The sequence below is a fragment of the Anopheles bellator genome, chromosome 1 (genome assembly GCF_943735745.2).
Source record: "Anopheles bellator chromosome 1, idAnoBellAS_SP24_06.2, whole genome shotgun sequence".
NCBI lineage: Eukaryota > Metazoa > Arthropoda > Insecta > Diptera > Culicidae > Anopheles > Anopheles bellator.
The window spans coordinates 37212176-37230010 of record NC_071285.1 but is presented as its reverse complement, the minus strand read 5'-3'; the positions used below and the strand labels follow the sequence as shown (position 1 = coordinate 37230010).

General features: G+C 49.0%; 3 protein-coding genes across 3 annotated transcripts in view; 2 read left to right on the top strand and 1 right to left on the bottom strand.

Annotated features, from left to right (window-relative positions):
- The window catches only part of LOC131206038 (division abnormally delayed protein), a 103021-nt gene extending 94352 nt beyond the window's left edge, over positions 1-8669 (bottom strand). The window contains exons 1-2 of the mRNA XM_058198403.1: positions 8551-8669; positions 6938-7510 (exon numbers count right to left, since the gene is read on the bottom strand). Of these exons, the coding sequence (XP_058054386.1) occupies positions 6938-7169 (232 nt within the window). The 5' untranslated portion in view covers positions 7170-7510; positions 8551-8669. The remainder of the gene's footprint in view (positions 1-6937; positions 7511-8550) is intronic.
- A 2551-nt stretch (positions 8670-11220) lies between these two features.
- LOC131216672 (transmembrane protein 43 homolog) lies at positions 11221-12586 on the top strand. The gene is made up of 3 exons (XM_058211225.1): positions 11221-11339; positions 11400-11623; positions 11703-12586. Exons 1-3 carry the CDS (start codon positions 11244-11246, stop codon positions 12508-12510), a joined length of 1128 nt encoding a protein of 375 aa, XP_058067208.1. The 5' UTR covers positions 11221-11243; the 3' UTR covers positions 12511-12586.
- A 2471-nt stretch (positions 12587-15057) lies between these two features.
- LOC131206669 (protein ECT2) overlaps positions 15058-17835 on the top strand; it is a 60293-nt gene continuing 57515 nt past the window's right edge. The window contains exon 1 of the mRNA XM_058199330.1: positions 15058-15168. The gene's annotated coding sequence lies outside the window, so the exon portion shown is untranslated. The remainder of the gene's footprint in view (positions 15169-17835) is intronic.

The window sequence follows — 17835 nt, the reverse complement described above, 5'->3', positions numbered from 1 at the left end:
AACTGTGGATTTTGCATACCCGACAGCCGGCTGGAAACGATCCTTGCCTTTATGCTTTGTTTGATTCAGCGCCCCCCCAATCGATGAGCGAAAGAGGCGTGAATTGCGTTTGATGAAAATTGCTGATCAAACCTAGCGCCAACGGCAGTGTGGAAAATGTACATTAATGCTCTCCCGGCGGGGGGCGCTCCATTGCCTCGCAAAAACAGGGTGTATTTAAAGAAAAACCCATTGCCAAAAATAGCGCTCCCGGATTCTTGAATTGAATTAATGAGCGACCGATCCCGGGACGGACCCTGGACTACGGAAAATACTTGAAACGCTATCATAACCCGAGGATCGCAACCGGAGCAAAGCGTGGCCAGAGTGGCACGAAATTCACACGCTACCGATGAAACCGCCGGGCTAATGAATTGCGCAATTTATACACATCTCGTTTCCATTAATGGAAAATGCCCAGTAGCTGACTGGACCGGAGAGAGGACGCCGCCGGGTCGGCAGATGGATTTTCCATTAGCACCGCGAAACGCGCGTCGATCGATAAACCAGACGCGCGGAAATATTTTGGAATTTTCAATCACCCAAAAACCCACCTGCAACCCCCGCCTGGACGGGACCGTGGGGATGCAAAATTATGCCGCTCGCCGAGTCTCTCCGCAAAGGTTCGCCCGCGGGGGGTTCCGATAAATAATTTCAACATTGGCGAGTACCAACCGTCGGTGAGTGGTTCACATATACTCGGTTTGTCAATTATCTCCCGCACCCGACACCCACTTCACAGCAGGGCAAACGTTTGCAAAGTTCCGACTAAACAATCTATCAAGATTCTATAAAAAATAGAGTATCCCGAGGGCGAAAATGGCGCAGCCTTTTCCTGCCGCTCTAATGTCGGTGCCTGGAGTATCCGCCGCAGCGATAGCGAGAGCACATCCGTTTCGCTTCGTCCAATCTTGGAGCACGGGCGTCCGGTCCTGTGTGAAGGTGGTCTTGGTGGGATGGTAGCATAAAAAATGGGATCATAAATGTTTATACTTGCCCCGCTCGTAAATAGATAAAAATAGTTCGCCACGATTGACCTTAGCTAGGAATGCGCGTTGCCGTGGGCAGAGTAGTGGCCGCCTATCAGAAGGGTGGAGTGCGACCAAGCATGGAGCATCGAACAAAGAGCCAGCAAGAGGTTCTGTTTCGCGGAAAATGGAAATTTTACCGTGCATTTTACTCAACCACTCCGCGGACTCGAAGAAAATATGGCCCGCAATATTCCTGACCCATGTTCCGGGGCCCCTTGGTGGTGGTATAAAACCACAAACCGATGGCTGGTAGTCAGTTAGAGTGTGCTGCTTCGGGATTTATGATGGAAATTCAGCGATTCAACCCGCCCATGCAGGTGGGACCGTGAACTTTCAACGACTCAACCTGCCACGAATGTCAAGAATGTCTGGACAGGTGCACCAACGACACCCGATCCAAGCCAGCGAGATCGTGACGACCTAGGACAAGTGCTACATCGAACTGCACTCCGTATCGCGACCGTTCGGTCTCTTATCAACTGCAGGAGTCTCAGGAGTGATCTGTTTGCTGTTTTTTCTGCACCCGACACACATTTCTTTCCCTTGGCTTCGCCCGGAGTGGGGACTTCCTTCCCGTGTAAACAAACACGTCCATCTCGACACTGTCACTATCAGCTGCGCCCCGATAATGCTCGCGGACGTGATTCGCCAGTGCGCCAAGGGTTTGCCATCAGTGCCCGAAGACAAGCCGGCGTCCGACATCCGATGGCCGAATAAAAACGTAGCCAACAATCGGCCCTCGACTGCGCGATATTGAACTACTTCCGTTGCACCGAAAAAGAAAAAGATCCGGCAGCTGTCACTTTTGACGCGCAGGGGTTCCCGAATGGCCACCCGAATGTTTACAAACATACGCGCCTACGACGACGGTGACGGGCAATGGCAAACATAGCGATAGCGATGGCGCCGAACCCGTTTCTAGGCCCGGGTTTTTTATCGCGCCCACCAGATTAGGGACCAGGGTGTCTTCGGCGCGTATTTTTAGCGCCCCAAGAGGTGTACACCATTGCACCATCACCAGCGAACGGGTCTGCGGCCACAGCCCTACAAAAACTGGAAGATTATATGCAGCCGACGAATGAGTGAAATTAACGAACCACAATTTCGCGACATGTCACATGACCTCGCGTTGGCGATTTGATCCGGACAAACCGGAAGTCTCCAAACGAAACGGCCAGCAGCAGCAGCTAAACCGCAAACCGGTCGCCCAAATGCCCGAAGTCGATGACACCGTCGTCATCGGTGCAAAGGCACATTACATGCGACCGCCGTTAATAAAATGCATCTGGTGTGCCGGGTACTTCAGCCCCGAAACGGGGACACCCGGTCTCGGGAACGGGGAAGGTTTTGCGGTTATGCTACGCACGATGATTCATCGCCCCGGGGGACGCAGGGCGGCCGAGAGTTGCGTCCTTTCCCCGGGACTGTTTATTATGGGACTGTGAGCAAATAAACAACGTTCGCGCTCGATGCGAAGCATATCCATCACCGGAAGTGACTATGAAGGGGTTCCCGCACTGTTTACGTTATGCTGCACGAGAAGCCCTTCTCGTGGCGTGCGTAGTGCAAGAGGAAGCTAAAATTTGTCGCTCACCGAAAGGGCCGGTGGCAATTACGCGCGAAGGGAGGAGAGTGCGTTTCCGAGAACTTCATCAAACTGGAACCGTTGAAGCGAAACTAATTGACACAAGAAAGTTTCGCCCCCATCCGAACGCGTATCACTTACGGTGTCATCAGGGGTATCTGCTGGTGCACAATGGTTATTTAGCAACAACAAAGCAACAAAAAATGAGGGAAAACTAGCAAAAAAGGACACCTCGATCGGACGTTGGTCACAAGGACGAGTTACATACAAACGCCGCAAGGTACACAAATTTCAATTAAATTCACAGCATCGAGGCAATCAAAACTTCTAGTACCGTACCGTTCCCAGCGGGAGAAAATTGGACAAAGTTTTCCGAAGCCAAATCGAACACTTCAATATGTGGCCAGCACACGAAGTTGTTTCGTTTTTCCATCGATTTTATCGGAACACATTTCAGAGCAGAGTTCCCGATTAAAAAAAAATTCTTTCCCGAACAAGGTTCGGATAATTATGAACCTTTCGAAACACACACTACCATACGTTTGATACGTAAAAAGTATTTACTTGAACTCGTCCTGGGGAACGTCGCGAAACAATAGAGCATCTCCCAACGGACACATTTGCCGGTGACAAACGGATACGCTTTCAAGTATAGCGCTGCTGCCGCTAGGACACAGAGATCAACGGCGAAGAAACAGCCGAGGAGAAAGAAAAACAAAGAAAACAAAGCTAAAAGTCAACCCAGTTAAGACAGTGTCTCCCAGGACCCGGGCGGCCAGTACCAGCATCAGTCGGACACATTCCTTTGGCTCTCGAAAATGCCATAAAATCAATTTTTATTGCTCTATTTCCCGTTCACCTCGGGGCACACACCCCGCGGATGCGGGAGGCCACGGAGAGGTGTGTGACGGAGAGGGCAAGGTAATTCCAAGGTAAGCAACGTTGGGCGCACCGTGGCTCTGTTGACTAACCGTCTCGAAACGCGCAGGGCGCACGGAGAACGGGAAACTGAAGCAAACAGCCCACCCCAGGAGGTCCAGCAGCGTGTGTAAGTCGTCCTGAACGAGCGGCACGACCAACCTGGCAACCTGGACCTCAGCCTCAGTCATCTCCACAACTCCAAGACGCTGTCCGGCGAACAGGCATCAACAACTCCGATGATGATGCTCCCAGAGAAGCCACGAGTTCCCGGTGCTGCTGGTCCCGAAATGCTGTCATTAAAACGGTACAATCGACCAGTCTAGGCTAGGCTTTTTGAGAATCTTGAAGCCCCCACCCAGATTGCGCCCGACGAACCGATGGGAAACTGCTTTCTGGCCTAGTAGTCGACCTTAGTCTGTGTATCAATCAAGAACCGATCCGACCCGATCGATGTTCCGCGCCAGAAATGAAAACTTGGGCAAGGTCCATCATCTTGGGCAAAAGTTGGCAAATGACGCAAACTCTGCTGGCCAAGTAAACTGGCTCTCAAGTTAATGAATCCGTTCTTGGCACTCATGATTGCGCTGATGGAAATAGGATTATGAAGGGCAATGCTAACCACTAATATAAACATCATAACGCCCAATGCATTCTTTCTCCGTAACATCCTAAGGCAAACTATAAACAAAGCATGTTGACTTTTGTATTTACCTCGGAAAACATGCTTTGCTTGCGCCACACCATAACCCGGGGCCTAAAGTAAAATGGTCTCGGGTATTCGGTAAACAAAGAGGTGAACTCCTTCCATCATAAACGCATAACATAAAAAGACGAATCCCGGAGCGGAGTGAGAAATCCTTTCCGTGGTGCCTTTTATTACCATTATATCTACCGAAAACAAGTGTATTTAATGCGGAAAGCCCGAACCGAACCCTGGCTTCCCAATCAATGCGTGAGGCACAGGCAACAAACGGTCAACAAAGGACCCTCCGGTGGCTCCGGAGCTGCCGGCCCGTGCAAGGCTCAGCAGCCCAGGTAGCCCACCAGGGGCCCAAAAATCTTGTACGCCGGGCACGGCCTGGCGGCAGGCTCTCTTTACGGCCCAATAATGGGAAAAGAACGGCCCTTTCGTCAGCCTCCTTCGGCCGGGCCGAGGGTCCGAGGGTTCGATTAAGCATCTCGACTGCACATCCCGGCTACGGGAAACGGGAAAAGAATGGAACACGGAATGTGGAAAATGTGACTCAACTAAAAAAGGGAATGGTTTTTTCTCGGGCGTTTCGGCCAAGTGAAAAAAAAGGTCGCACAATTTACTTAGCCTCTGACAATCAAACGAGGATTATGGGGACGTTACGGGGGGCCGGGGCGCCCCGGAGATCCCCGGAGATCATTGTGAAGAGGGCACAAGGAAAACCAAGGAGACATTCAGCATATCGTGGCCCGTGACCCAGGACACAAAAAAACCGTTCACTTTCTATGCTCGCACTAGAGACAACTTCATTCACCAAGAACCCTGCCGCGGGGGTTGTTGGAACCGTTCAATACATGTACCTTTTGCAGCGGTGCGCACTGATCCTGAAAGCCTCAAGCGTTCGACGTTTTTCCCAATCAATTCCGGATTGATTCACCAAAACTAGCCGGGGGGTTGTACTCTGTCAGCGGGACCTTCCGGATCCGATGGCTCCCAGATTGGCACATTCTAACTTTCCCTTCGTCCGTGGATTAGCCAAGTAAAGCAAACAGTTTTTAATAAAACAAGCATTCTTGGACGTATTCTCGGAATTGAACTTTGTGACACGCGTGGTAACGCGTGTGATTATATTCAATCGAGGAGAGGACTACATGGGCTTGTATTTAGAAGGGCGACGTTTCCGGTTACGATTTATCAATGGCCAGTTGCAGAACATATACTCCCAGCGTTCGTCTAATCGACCGATATGAGTGGGTCCAGCTTCGGCGATAAACTATAATCATAAGCCACCTCACCCCGTACAGGATACGATTACGAGCCACTGGCTGGAAACCGGAATAACAACCCCGGGTTTATTATCTTATCGTGAACGAATCGTTCGTCGATCGACGAACCACAAACTTTTAACAATCCACACAACAAAATCTACTGGCGCGAATTTTGGGGCGTGAAGGAAATATCCAATTTAGACAACTTTTGCTCAATTCGTAATGCGAATGCGAAAAGTGTGGCCATTTGAAATGGCAAATTTTAAAAGAAACCTTTAACACGAAGGAAGGCCCATCGCAAACCGAGAACGAAGAAGCACTATAAGGAACGGTAGCTTGAAAAAAAAACGGCCGAACAAAACTCGTCGTCGACCGACGCCCCAAAAGTCCTAGAAGGGTTCGCAAAAACTATGTCGCAGGCATTCTTCCCTTCTCCTACTGTCATGGGAGTTGAAAAGACCCAAACAAAACGAAAAGAAAAGGGTCCACAGAACCAGGCCAACCCGCGGTGGGTCCCTTTTTATGGTTTAATCACCAACAACACGCAAACCGTCACCGGCGACGGTGGCCGCGGCGTCATGCTCGTCTTCGTGCTGCGCGCACCCGCTTCTTTGTTGGTCAGATTTGTTGTCACGCAATCGATCAAAATGTGCAAATTCGACACATTTTCAATCATGATCAATAATGCTGCTACACCGTTTGGCCAGAGCTTATCATGCGATCGTTTCGCTCGCTGTCGCTGGTGGGCCGCAACCCGTACCATGCCGGTTCCAATCCCGGACCCAGGAAGACCAAAGAAGGGGAACGAATTAAAAAAAGGCCAGACGTCCTCCGTAGCGAAATCAGGTGTAAAGCATTATTTAAATTATGTTTCTGTCAGTCGTCGGGACAGGTTCAATATTTGATGTACGGAAGCGTCACAAACGAGTCTACTGCGACACTGGCCCAGGGTTCTGGAATCCCATCGTAGGCAGGCGGCACACAGAAGGACGATCTGACGTAAAGGTGCCTGAGCCTAAGAAATGGGTGGCACGTGTTGGCTCTCGTACCAGGACCCGGGAAAAGGCATGACTCATAACCGCAAACGGCCGTTCCTTTATGCCTCTCGCCCTTTTGAAGGGGTTGTGTGCATTGCGCGGATACCCTTCCGATATCCTTCCAAGACAGGACCGGCCCCACGGCGTTTGGGTTGGGCAAAAAATAACGTAAACGCCAGGAGCGCACTGCATCATTACAGGGCGACACGCCACTTCGCTTGCCTCTGTCAAGAACCCCACCGCCACCACCACCGGAACAGGGAAAGTAGCAGCAGGACCAACTACAAACGGGGCGCAAACATTATGAAATACACTCAGGGGAGCATTTTGTGGCGGTTTGAAGCGGGGGTATTTGCAACACCAACCTTGGCCTGTTCCGCCGACCGTTACATTGATGGAGGCGAAGAAGTGGTTGACTCGCTCGCAGGATATCTTCGGGCCGCGGTCGGGCCGTCCTGCACCACCATTCGCAGCGTCCCGTGCCGCCCGATGATTGCGCACCGCCGAGCCACCCTCGGCCGCGGTCACGAGGAGCGCGGTGCAGCACAGCAGCATGGCGATCCTGCCGCTCCGTAATCCGTAGGTTTTCGACGACATTTTTGCTAAGCTAATCACACTCGACACACTTACGAACGAACTATTTCTTTAGTTGCACTTTTCCTCTTTTTTTCTTGCTCTTCTATGCACTTATTAAAACGCACTCTTACTGGCTATTTTTCTTCCTGGGGCTTCCGTTGCCGGGAAGGATCAAACAGGAAAGCAGGCGAAAACACTGTACACTCGCCCCGACTTCGGCAACAAACTTAACCGTTGAATGGATTTTCGACAGCGCACTTCACGCACACCAAGGACACTGCAGCACACCAGCACGCACCGGGGAGCCGGATAGAAACGACCGCACTTTTGGCAACCCCACTCCGAGAGCTCGGCTGTTGACGCTAAAAGCAAAAAAGGAGGTGTCAAATCAAGAACACTGTACAATGTATCGTTGCAAAAGTTTTCCCCGCCAATGGTTGCTTGGATGCTGCCAGCATTTTAAGGCCTACTTAGGACGGTCCTCCAGAGTACACGGGAAGCCTCGCGACGTCAGCTGATCCGAGGCTCTTGTTTACCCCGGCCAATGGCCCCGGGCCCGGCTTCTCGGTTCTGCGCCGTGTGCAGTGCAACGAGGTTATCGGTCGGCTCGGCCGCGTCAATGCCACACCGTTTCAAGTGCTTGTTTCCCGGTAGGAGCAACACACGGGGCAAACGTTCCCTAGAATCCTCCTGCTCCGTCTTGTTGCTACGCGTTTAGTTCCACGAAAAGGTTGACATTTGTGTCTCTTGGCGGCCGTGGACCCACGTGCAGGACCAACACAGCCACGCGCACACTCTGCCGTGTCTAAATTGCACACTCTGGCGATGCACAATTCAGGCTCCTCCGCCTGGCGCTAACCCGTGGCCCCGCTCTCTCTCTCTCTCGCTCTCTCCGTTGCTTGGGGCTCCTGAGCACACACCGCTCTCCTTCGCCTGTGTTGGTGGTGTGTTTTGAACCATCGTCCGGCCGTGTGGCCGTGAACATTGGACTTGGCCGAGGGAGGCTGAGGCCGCCGCCGCCGTCGTCGTCGTCGTGTCTATTCGATGCTTCGATGGTGGAGATCGCCACCAGATGACGCGGATTGGATACGCGAGCACTTTGCACACGGCGACAACCCGCGACAGCCGGGCACAGGTTGGCCAAGAGTGTTTGCCAATTTTTCGCACACTCATTCGCCTGGCCTCCGCGATCCGCGAACTCTGAGCGTGTGTGGGCGCACTGTCAAATTCGGACGATTACTCTTTCGGTGCGAAAACGAAGACCACGCCGCGGCACACCACTAGTGGAGTGTTGCGAAAAATCATAATTGCAAATGAAGCACAAAAATGACCCGACGAAACTCGGCAATACCTATCCGCTCCACTCCGACACTCAGGATACCGGGATACCGGGGGCCCTTACCGTGTACTGTCGCTCGGCGCCACCACACTCTGGAACAATAGAAGCACACCAACAAACACTCCGAGACTCGAAAGGAAAACAAACTGAACAAAACACAACGCACCTGCACTTCCGGTCACGTCCGACCGGACGTTATTATTGTTTATTTCTTTATTGTAGATACGAAATATTCCTTCTTGCTCGAATTTATTTTAACGGTGTTCGCGCAGCAGAGGTTGGTTGGAAGTTAAGAAAAAAAGAGTGTATGCTGTTTCTCTGAGAATCCCAACCGTGTTGAACGTCACTTTGAACCTTCAAACCTGATGACAAACCTGAACCTGACTGGTTTGCACCAAACCATGTTAACGACACGTCGGCACACGTCGGTGCGTTCGCGTGTGTGCGTGCGATGATGTTTAAATTGGATTGTTTTAAAAGTTCTGCGGTTCAGAAAAAGAAGGAACATTTTGAAAATGGCCAACATTTATGGAATTCATAAATTGGAGTCTCGTTGAAACCCGTGTATGTTCAGGGAGACCGTACTGAATAAAACAGTGTTTTTCAAACCATAAAATGGTGTTTCTCTTATCGAGACGAAGAACTCATTGAACAGCCTAGTGTTGCGTTGGAGTTAGCCGGCAACTTTTGCAGGTTAGAGTTGTTGTTTTGTGCGCAAAGTGGTAAAATTGAAAATTTGAATATGGATTTCGTGTTTCGGTTTTCCTGATCGGTGTGAGGATGCGAACTTATTGCGATGTGCGGGGATGCGGTGTGAGGATGAATCTTATTATGCACTAAGAGACGAATGTTAGGTTTTGATATCTACGACAGTTTGGGAGCTCCAGGAGATTATGTGGTCAAAAGTTTGTGCAACCGCTCTTTGAATCGACTTCCCTCGTAAACTCGCCGACTCCTTGTTCAATTAAAACTTTTCTTCACTGTTTTGACTCTAATAAGACCCTTTGTCCCTTTGATTTGCCTCTGGTTGCTGATTCTAAGTTTTTCCTGTAAGATGGCAATTATCGCCAAGTATAGTTTGCGCCAAATTCCGATTAACGTTTCCATTTTAACATGGCCACGAAATGGGTTCACTGGCTAGCCACAATAACATCGCCACGTGGCATGTGGCTTTTCAAACTACGATGTTTAAGTAGTACAATTCTGTTACTAAGTTTGGCATCGCAAACACAAATCTTTACACCGAACGACTGTACGAATTGGTGAGGTGCTACGAGCCATTAGGATCTTACTTTGCTACATTTTGTTGGTTATTTACATGAGCCGCTTTGAACAATTGCAAAGCACCACCAGCACCAAGTTGTCTCGAAATTGATCTTCGCCACCTGACTATCGCTGGGAACCGGGAACTCGGTTGCAAATTGTTATCGCAAAACATTATCCACATCACGCTGTCGCTGAATTTATGCATAAAGTTAGAAACCTACTTAAAATATCAAACGGTTCGTTGTTGAGTGATATTTGCTGCACAGCGCACATTAAATTAGGCGCCTCAAAATAGAAAGAAGGCCTTAACAAGGCTTCGGATCGATGTATTTCCGATCGTCATTAAACATCTAATTTAATTATTATTATGTTTATGGAGTTTATGTTTATTAAACATTGTACATCTTAAAACTTAAATCTTTCCCCGGTTTTAGCTTTCGATGATCTGTTTTAACATATTTACATATTTTAACATATATACCGTATTTTTCCGTGTATAACGCGCACCCAGATTTTAGAGCTAAAAAAATTGGGGAAAAGGTGCGCGTTATACACGGAAAAATACGGTACTTTCAACCCGAAAAATCCCGAACACGAAACGAGAGAGAGAGAGAAACTTCGCTCTCTTGCGAGAGAGAACTCCATGTGAGAGAGCGCTCTCTCCGGCTCCGGAGACCGAGAGCGATTTTTTTCATTCATGCTTCGTTCCGCGGAAATCCTTGAATCCTTGAATTGGAGCGAATGAAATCCTTGTTTCGGAGAAAACGACACTCCAAAACTCCAGCAGCAAAACGCATTCCCGGAGAAGACTCTGGGGCGGCGGCGGAAACAGCATCCAAGGTGAGCCATGTAATGTTTGACTGAAGAAAATCATACGCCCAGCAGCCAAAAGGATGCTTAAAGAGGGGAGGATTTGTGTGAACAAATAAAGCCATTGTGGAATTGGAACAATAAGAAAACGTTAGATTAACACTGTCATCTGTCGTTGTGAGGTTGATAGTGCACAACTTTTGCCGGTTAATTGCGCAATTTGGTAACATTATATAAACAAAATTGTTAAAACTCGCCGCAAAACTATTATGCTTGCTAAGCTCTGTTAATGGTGGAGTTAATGGTGAAGATTTTGGGCTACATTAACACACATAATATGTATTTGTTAACCTGTCTACAACTCTTCCAAATGAAGATATTAAAGGGATTTAAACACAAAAACTAATCCTTTTCCTTTATTGGAAAGGACAGAGTTCCTCATTCATGTGATATGAGCAAAAAATAATCAAGATTTCAAGCAACTGTAACAATTTCCTTTCACACATGAATGAAAGGGATAATTCAACGGACGATTCAAACAACCGCCAAGATTATAGCACAATGTTCCATACACCTTAATGCTACAAAGTGCTATAAAATCACCGACTGTCAGATGAATGTAAACAAAACCCGGTACAATTTGTTTTTAACTGTCTTCGGCACGGTAAACCAGCCAAATAATGCGCTTTGCTGAAGTTTTACAATCGTACTGGCTAACGACCCTCTTCGGTGCGCTTTTGTGCCTAAGTGGATCGATACTTCTTGTGTGGAATGAGGTAAGCGTTAGGATGCGAATCGTAAGATACCTTAAAAGACTAACTTACGAAGTTTTGCAGGGCCGGGCCATCAGAATCATTCTCTCGCTTGACGAAGCGCTAGCGGATGCAATCACCGTGAGTGCGGACAGCCCCTACGAAAAACAGTTCGAAGGACGTTTGGTTCACCTCAATGGGGCGCTGGCAACGGGTGAACCGCTCACCGAGCCCGACTACAACATTCAGGTCCAGGCGGTGAAGCTGAAACGCAGAGTGCAGATGTACCAGTGGGTCGAGGAGACTGTGTATGTGCAATGCTGTTGCAGCTGTTCACAACACAAGTTCTACTGTTGTCTATTGTGAAACTTTCCCCCCTTATTGTAGCGAGCACCGGTTCGGCGAATCGGTAGCAACGGTGGAAACGGATGATAGATCGTATTTCTACAACCGCGAGTGGCGCGATGATTTGGTCGACTCACGAAGCTTCTACATTCGCAACGGGCACCACAATCCGACCACATTTCCGATCGATTCGACGGTACACGTCTCGGAGCACGTGTACATCGGGCCGTACGAGTTGGGCGATGTGGCCAAGAATCGGTTCCAAGCGTACCAAGAAGTGACGTCCGATACGCGCCCCGAAGATCCCTCGGTTCGATTGCACGCGGGGCTCTACTATCACTGCAACGACATTTGGAACCCGGAAGTCGGGGACATTCGGATACAGTTCGCTTACGCGGGATTGGAGGGCTCGTACGTTACGATCGTGGGCAGGCTGGAGAAGGGACGGATTGTGCCGTACGAATCGACACACGCGCGAAAAGTGTTGCTGATGGAGATGGGTGAACATAATCTGTATGCGATTTTTCGCATCGAACACCAGCAGCAGCGGTTGGTCACTTGGGGCGTACGTTTCGTCGGCTGGGTGTTGCTCTTTTTCTCGTCCATTTGCTGTGGTCCGATTATGGAGCACTTGGTGCGAGAGCACAGGTTGTTGCGTATGTTCGCGCCCCACGGTCGGTTCTCGTTGATGAACAATGTTACCTTATCGCTGTCGGCAGGGTTAGCGATTGTGTCCGTTGCCTGGATCGTGTACCGTCCGTGGCTGGCCGGTGGACTGTTGCTCGCGGCCATGTCGCCGTTTCTGTACTGTGCGCGGGGCGTCATGGGCACCTACCAACGCAGTGACTGAATCATCTCGTCTGTGACATAAATTTTAATAATTTATTTATTTAAAATCTTCGTAACTTACACGCTAGCACACGCAGTCAGGCAAGGTTTCGTATTTCCACAAAACTTTGACGAAATACTCACAATAAAACCGTTTTTCAATGTAACTTTCTCTCGTTCAACGATTTCAGGTTTAGGTGAAAGAAATGCAAATCTATCATCCGGTAGTAAAGTACTACGCTGATGACTTGAAATTGTTTCTATCTCTCTGTAACCCGTCTGATTGTGTTTATTTGCAATCATTACTTGAACGCTTTGTTCATTGGTGTGATTGCAATAACATGTCACTGAATGTCGATAAGTGCAATGTCCTAACTTTCTCAAAGAAAAAGGCCCCTGTTATGTATTCGTATCGCATTGGCTCGTCAGTTGTACCGCGTGTAGCTGTTATCCGTGACTTAGGTGTTATATTGGACGCGAAGCTGAAGCTTAACTTGCACTTCGAGGACATAATCAAGCGTGTAGGTTTTATAATTCGGATCAACTTCCACCATATAAAACGCGCAGCCTTCTACTTGTGCTAAGTTTACTCGAGCATCGGAGACGGTCAGCTCATGCCACTTATGCTCGCCAACACTCCTGTCTCGTCTAAATTTCTCTGCTCCTGCCCGTTGTTTGAGACGATGACCCATCCTGGAACTCAGAATTGAGGCGCGGTCGTCCCCTACCGAACATAATGACCCTTTACTAACTGTTTGTCGTACGTACAATAGTTTCTCGTCATTTCTTGACTTTAATATGTCCCTTGATCAGTGTCGTGATGTTTTTGTTTTCTTCTTGGTAAATGTTTCGTCCATGTTACTATCGTCTATGTTTTCCGCAAAATATCGGTTACCAGCTTGGTCGTTGCGTTCCGCCAGTTTGTTTAGTTTTAGTTGCCTTGCCCGTTGACTGTTTTTTTCTCTAAATAAATAAATCACTAAATAAATACTCTTGAAATGCAAGTGGTTTTACAAAAAAATGAGCATTTTGGTGGATAAATTCGTAGCAGGAAACGCTTTCGATGTTATTACGACTCGTTTAACTTAACATTAAATTTAAAAAAAACTCATTCTGCCGGGACAGACGATGCGTAAAGTAATTTTTTTGACATTACCGATTAATGCCAAACTGCTGCGCTTTTGTCAAAACGTATATGTTTCGGCCGAGGCGTAAATTACCCATTTATTTTTACGCTTTTACGTTTCGTGTGGCCTCGCAGATTAATATGCAAAATGCGTGCATCATTCATAGGAACGAGCGTGAATCGTGCCTACCGAACACAGAGTTCCCAATTGAAAAAACAGAAAAGAAGTGTGCTACGATAAATAACAAAATAGATTGAATAAATAAACTCGATGGATTTAAAATCCGGAACGCAACGATTCGAACCTCAACCAAAACAACCGTTACCGAGCTGGCAACACTGCTTTGACGCAGCCGCAACAAGCGAGGCGGAGTACTAGAGTACGCCGCCCAACGACGTCGCAACTGTCACTTTTTGAAAAAGCAACCGCCGCGGCCGAACCGAGCCGCTCTCAACCGTCAGTTCACGGTCTCGGCGGCGGCAGTCGGCAGTTTAAGTGCGTCGCGCATCAAGCGAACGGTTTCTCCGTCCAGGCCGCGTTAATTCGACGGGTAGCGCTTTTCCTTGCGTTCGGCCATCGCGTCGCCATGGGCACCGCGGCCCGTAGCAAAGTGTGTTGCGAATAAGGGTGAAGAGGTGCAAAATCTGTCGCAAATGCGTGCCCGGATCGAACGCCGATCGATCGAACGCATTCGTAAACAGAAAGGCTGCTGTGTTCACGGTCCGAAGCCGAGCGTGGCCTCCGGAGTGAAAAGTGGCTCGAAGCCCACCGCAAAACCCAGTTTGTCACCGATGACCGACGCCGCTAATTGATAAACGTAAAAACTATTTGTGCTGCTAATGTGGCCGGAACCTGCTCACAGGCCGTGACTGTGTTTGTGTGTGAGTGAGTGTCTCTGTGTGCTCGATTACGCGGCCGCCGCGCGCGCCTCGTGTGTTAGCATAAATTTGAAGAACTTTTCGGAACAAAAAAAACCTCTGATCACGCAGTGAGCCGCGCGTTGCGATGTCGCCTCGTTAAATCGTCCGCGTGCACCAATCAAGCCAACCAGCCTGATAACCGAAGCAACCTTTGCCAAGGAAGCCAAAGTGTTTCGACTTGTTTTGTTGAGCAAAACGAGACGGTGGTGTCGCCGATTGTGCGACGCGTGTTCCAAGTTCAAGAGCGAGCCCGGTTGGTGTGTGTCAGTGGTTCTGTGTGTGTGTGTGACGGGTCCTGCGAGTCCTGCGTCTGTCCGTCCGAGGCTCATAGAGTCAGGAAGCCATTCGGAGCACTGTTGTGTGGTGTTTGCCAAGTTTTGTGAATGAAAGAGTCGTTATCAATGCGTGAGAAGGTACTCCTGGGGAGGGGGGCCGCAGACGAGCCACCTGCCGCCGATAAGAAGCTGATCCCGAATCCCTTGGCCCAGACCCCGAAGAATCCACTTCAACCGATCGAGAACATGGCCGCCGCCGCCACCGTGGAAGGGCCGCCGAAGGGTGGTGTTACGTTGCTGGCACCACCAGCTCCGGTGGCCACGGAACCGCGGTCAGTAACCGCCGGAAGCAGCGAAGGTAAGAGCCAGCGGCCGCCAAAGTGGGGCACTGGAATTTTAATCTTCGGAAAATAAATGACATTAAGATGGAAAGTTCGGCTGGCGAGTAAGTAAAAAGCAATCTTCGACAGGGTTCTTGAGATTGTGTGCGCTGGGTCTTAGCGGCGTCTTCCTTTTGGCGTCGGTTTTCTTATCCGCATTCTCCAGCCCATCCCAGCCGACCGACCGAACGACCGGCGGTTGGCATCGAATTTTTGTACATAAAAATACATGTTTGCCACTCTCCCGCCCCATACCTGGCACAATTGGCCATGGGTTCTCTTTCTCTTTCTCTCCCTCTCTTTCCCTCCCATTTCGCTTCGTTGTCCTCTTTGCGCTCCGAGCGTTGCCCGTTGAGTCATCCTTTTGCGATCGAAACTGAACGAACCGGAGGCATCGTGTTTTAACGAAAGTTCCAACCTCAGAAGTAACCAGCGCGTGTGTGTTGCAGGTGGAAGAAAATTTACCGTTTTTATCTCTCCTCTTTTCCCCTTTTCTTGTACCACTTACGCACTCTTCAGCAGTGAAACGCTCTCGTTACGTACCTGTTTTGTCTGCTTTCTTCGCTGCCCTATGTTGTCTTCCCTGTTTGTTTTCTTTTGCTTTATTTTTGCACTCAGAAAGATTCTTCCGTTTGTTGATTTATGTTTGGTGAGTTTACCGTTCGGCCGTTTGGTAAATCTATTTCTTGCTTAACTTGTTCGCAGATCTTCGGTTCAAATTCGGACGCCCTTCGATGCGTTCTTAGCAGCAGCAGCGTGCGAAATGATACAAAAAGAAGTGAACTGTACTGCTGTGTACTTGAAATATAAAAACAGGCCCCGAGAACAGTGTTTATTATCGTTGCCACAGTCGTTCGTCTTGCGCGTGCATCTTTGCGCCATAGGCGTCATCGTCGGACGTTTTACGATGTTTTGACGTCAGGGATCGATTGGTGGATCTCTGCGTTTCTTCAGTGCTGGCAGCATCGAGCATGCAAGAACTCGAAGTTGGAAGATATATTTCTTTCTTCCTTTTCGGGATTGGGAATCTTATTACGTTATCTGGTATTGCCGCTGAAATGCCTTAACTATGTTCTTTTACTTTGGAATTTATACATTAGCTTGTACTTTATAAAAACATTAAATCCAGAACAATGTCCGGTTTGAAACGCAGTGAAATGACAACGAGTCTGACCACCTAACACTTAACATTGTCTCCGAATACTCTTATGCTTATGCTCAATTATGTTTACTTATTAGCAGTCCGAAAGGCTTAATTGCACTCATGTTGATACACAATGTAGTCCTAGTTCTACACCCTAAGTATAAACACCATAACTATAATACACGTTTATGCGATGCTGAGATGAGAGACCACTTTGGAAATAAGTTTTTCTTATTTCCCAATTTTCTGCAACCAAAATTGTGTTTTATACATAAATTTAGAGAAGCAAAATCATGGAAAAATATTCAACCGTTTTTTTATAACCAACTAAAAAAGTGAACAAGAATATGTCGCGGATAAACGCAATCTTAAGTCTACTTCCAAGTGGTCCACTAGCTTTAGCAATAGCATATTCGTTGTGCGTAATGAAGCTAAGCCTGGCGTCAAGAAAGACTCCGAGATCCCGAACTGGCGGCTTACAAGTCTACACAATCGGCCACACATTACGAACAACGAGAAGAATCGAACGTTAATACATTTCCCGACGTATGTACCGGCTGCTGTGGGTTTTGGGTGAATGAATGAAACTCCTCGGCAATGACTTCCAAACTGTGCGTACCTTGCCCTTGTCTAGTGTTACGGGCGGTCACAACCAACACGCTGCCTCTGCTGGCTGCCGGGTGACAGTTGACTGGCGAATTTGCTGACAAGGACACGTCCACGTCCCTCTTTTCGGCCAACACACCACACCCCGCTCTTCCTGCTGAAGGTGTGCGCTGACCAACCGATCTTGGTGGACTTTCTGGTGCTGATGAATCCTGTCTCCTGTGTTGCGCCGCACCACACCGATGAGTAATCAACCGCGCGTCGGACGTTTGAAAGTGTTTACCCAGCAATGTGTTTCGCACTTTTCTCAAATGTCACCAAATGCGGTGCGGGCGGACGTCGGAGGAAACACCTGTCAAGCAGTGGGAGCAGGGGGAGCACATTAGTCACTCTGTTAGACGAAATTGACCATCGAAGGACACGACGCTGGTGGGGGACCGACTGTAGCTACAAAAAGGCGGGTTGTTAAGACGTTCCGTGTCGTTCCGTGTCTTCAAAGAAACGCGTAACGAAAAGTGCCACCCGAAGAGGAGGGTATGGTTTGGGTTGGGTTGGAGGGGGGGAGATGCGAATACTAAGCAGATGTTAATGAGCGATGCTGTAAACCTTCCCCGAACGGGAGCGTGCCCCTCGACGACGACGGCCCCAGGTGGGTTCCGGTTCCGGCCCGCCCCAAAAAGGGTTAAGTCAATGGAGCAATCCTTCACCTCCACAGTTCGCTAAACAAGGATTACCGGGACGGGGTTAATCTTTTGCTGCGTGTGCTGCGTCTCTCTCTAGGACCTTTGCGATAAATGGAAAATAAAATGATAAACGTTTCAGGGTGGGGCCGGGGCGGATAACAGGTCGGGGGACGCGCGGGGGATAATGGTGTCCAAACGGTGGGTGGTAAACA

Bases quoted from the DNA above. Each gene is read 5' to 3' on its own strand.
- LOC131216672 (XM_058211225.1), top strand. From the start codon at position 11,244: ATGCGCTTTGCTGAAGTTTTACAATCGTACTGGCTAACGACCCTCTTC. The intron at 11,340-11,399 runs GTAAGCGTTAGG...GAAGTTTTGCAG, and splicing joins TACTTCTTGTGTGGAATGAG to GGCCGGGCCATCAGAATCAT. The intron at 11,624-11,702 runs GTATGTGCAATG...CCCTTATTGTAG, and splicing joins CAGTGGGTCGAGGAGACTGT to CGAGCACCGGTTCGGCGAAT.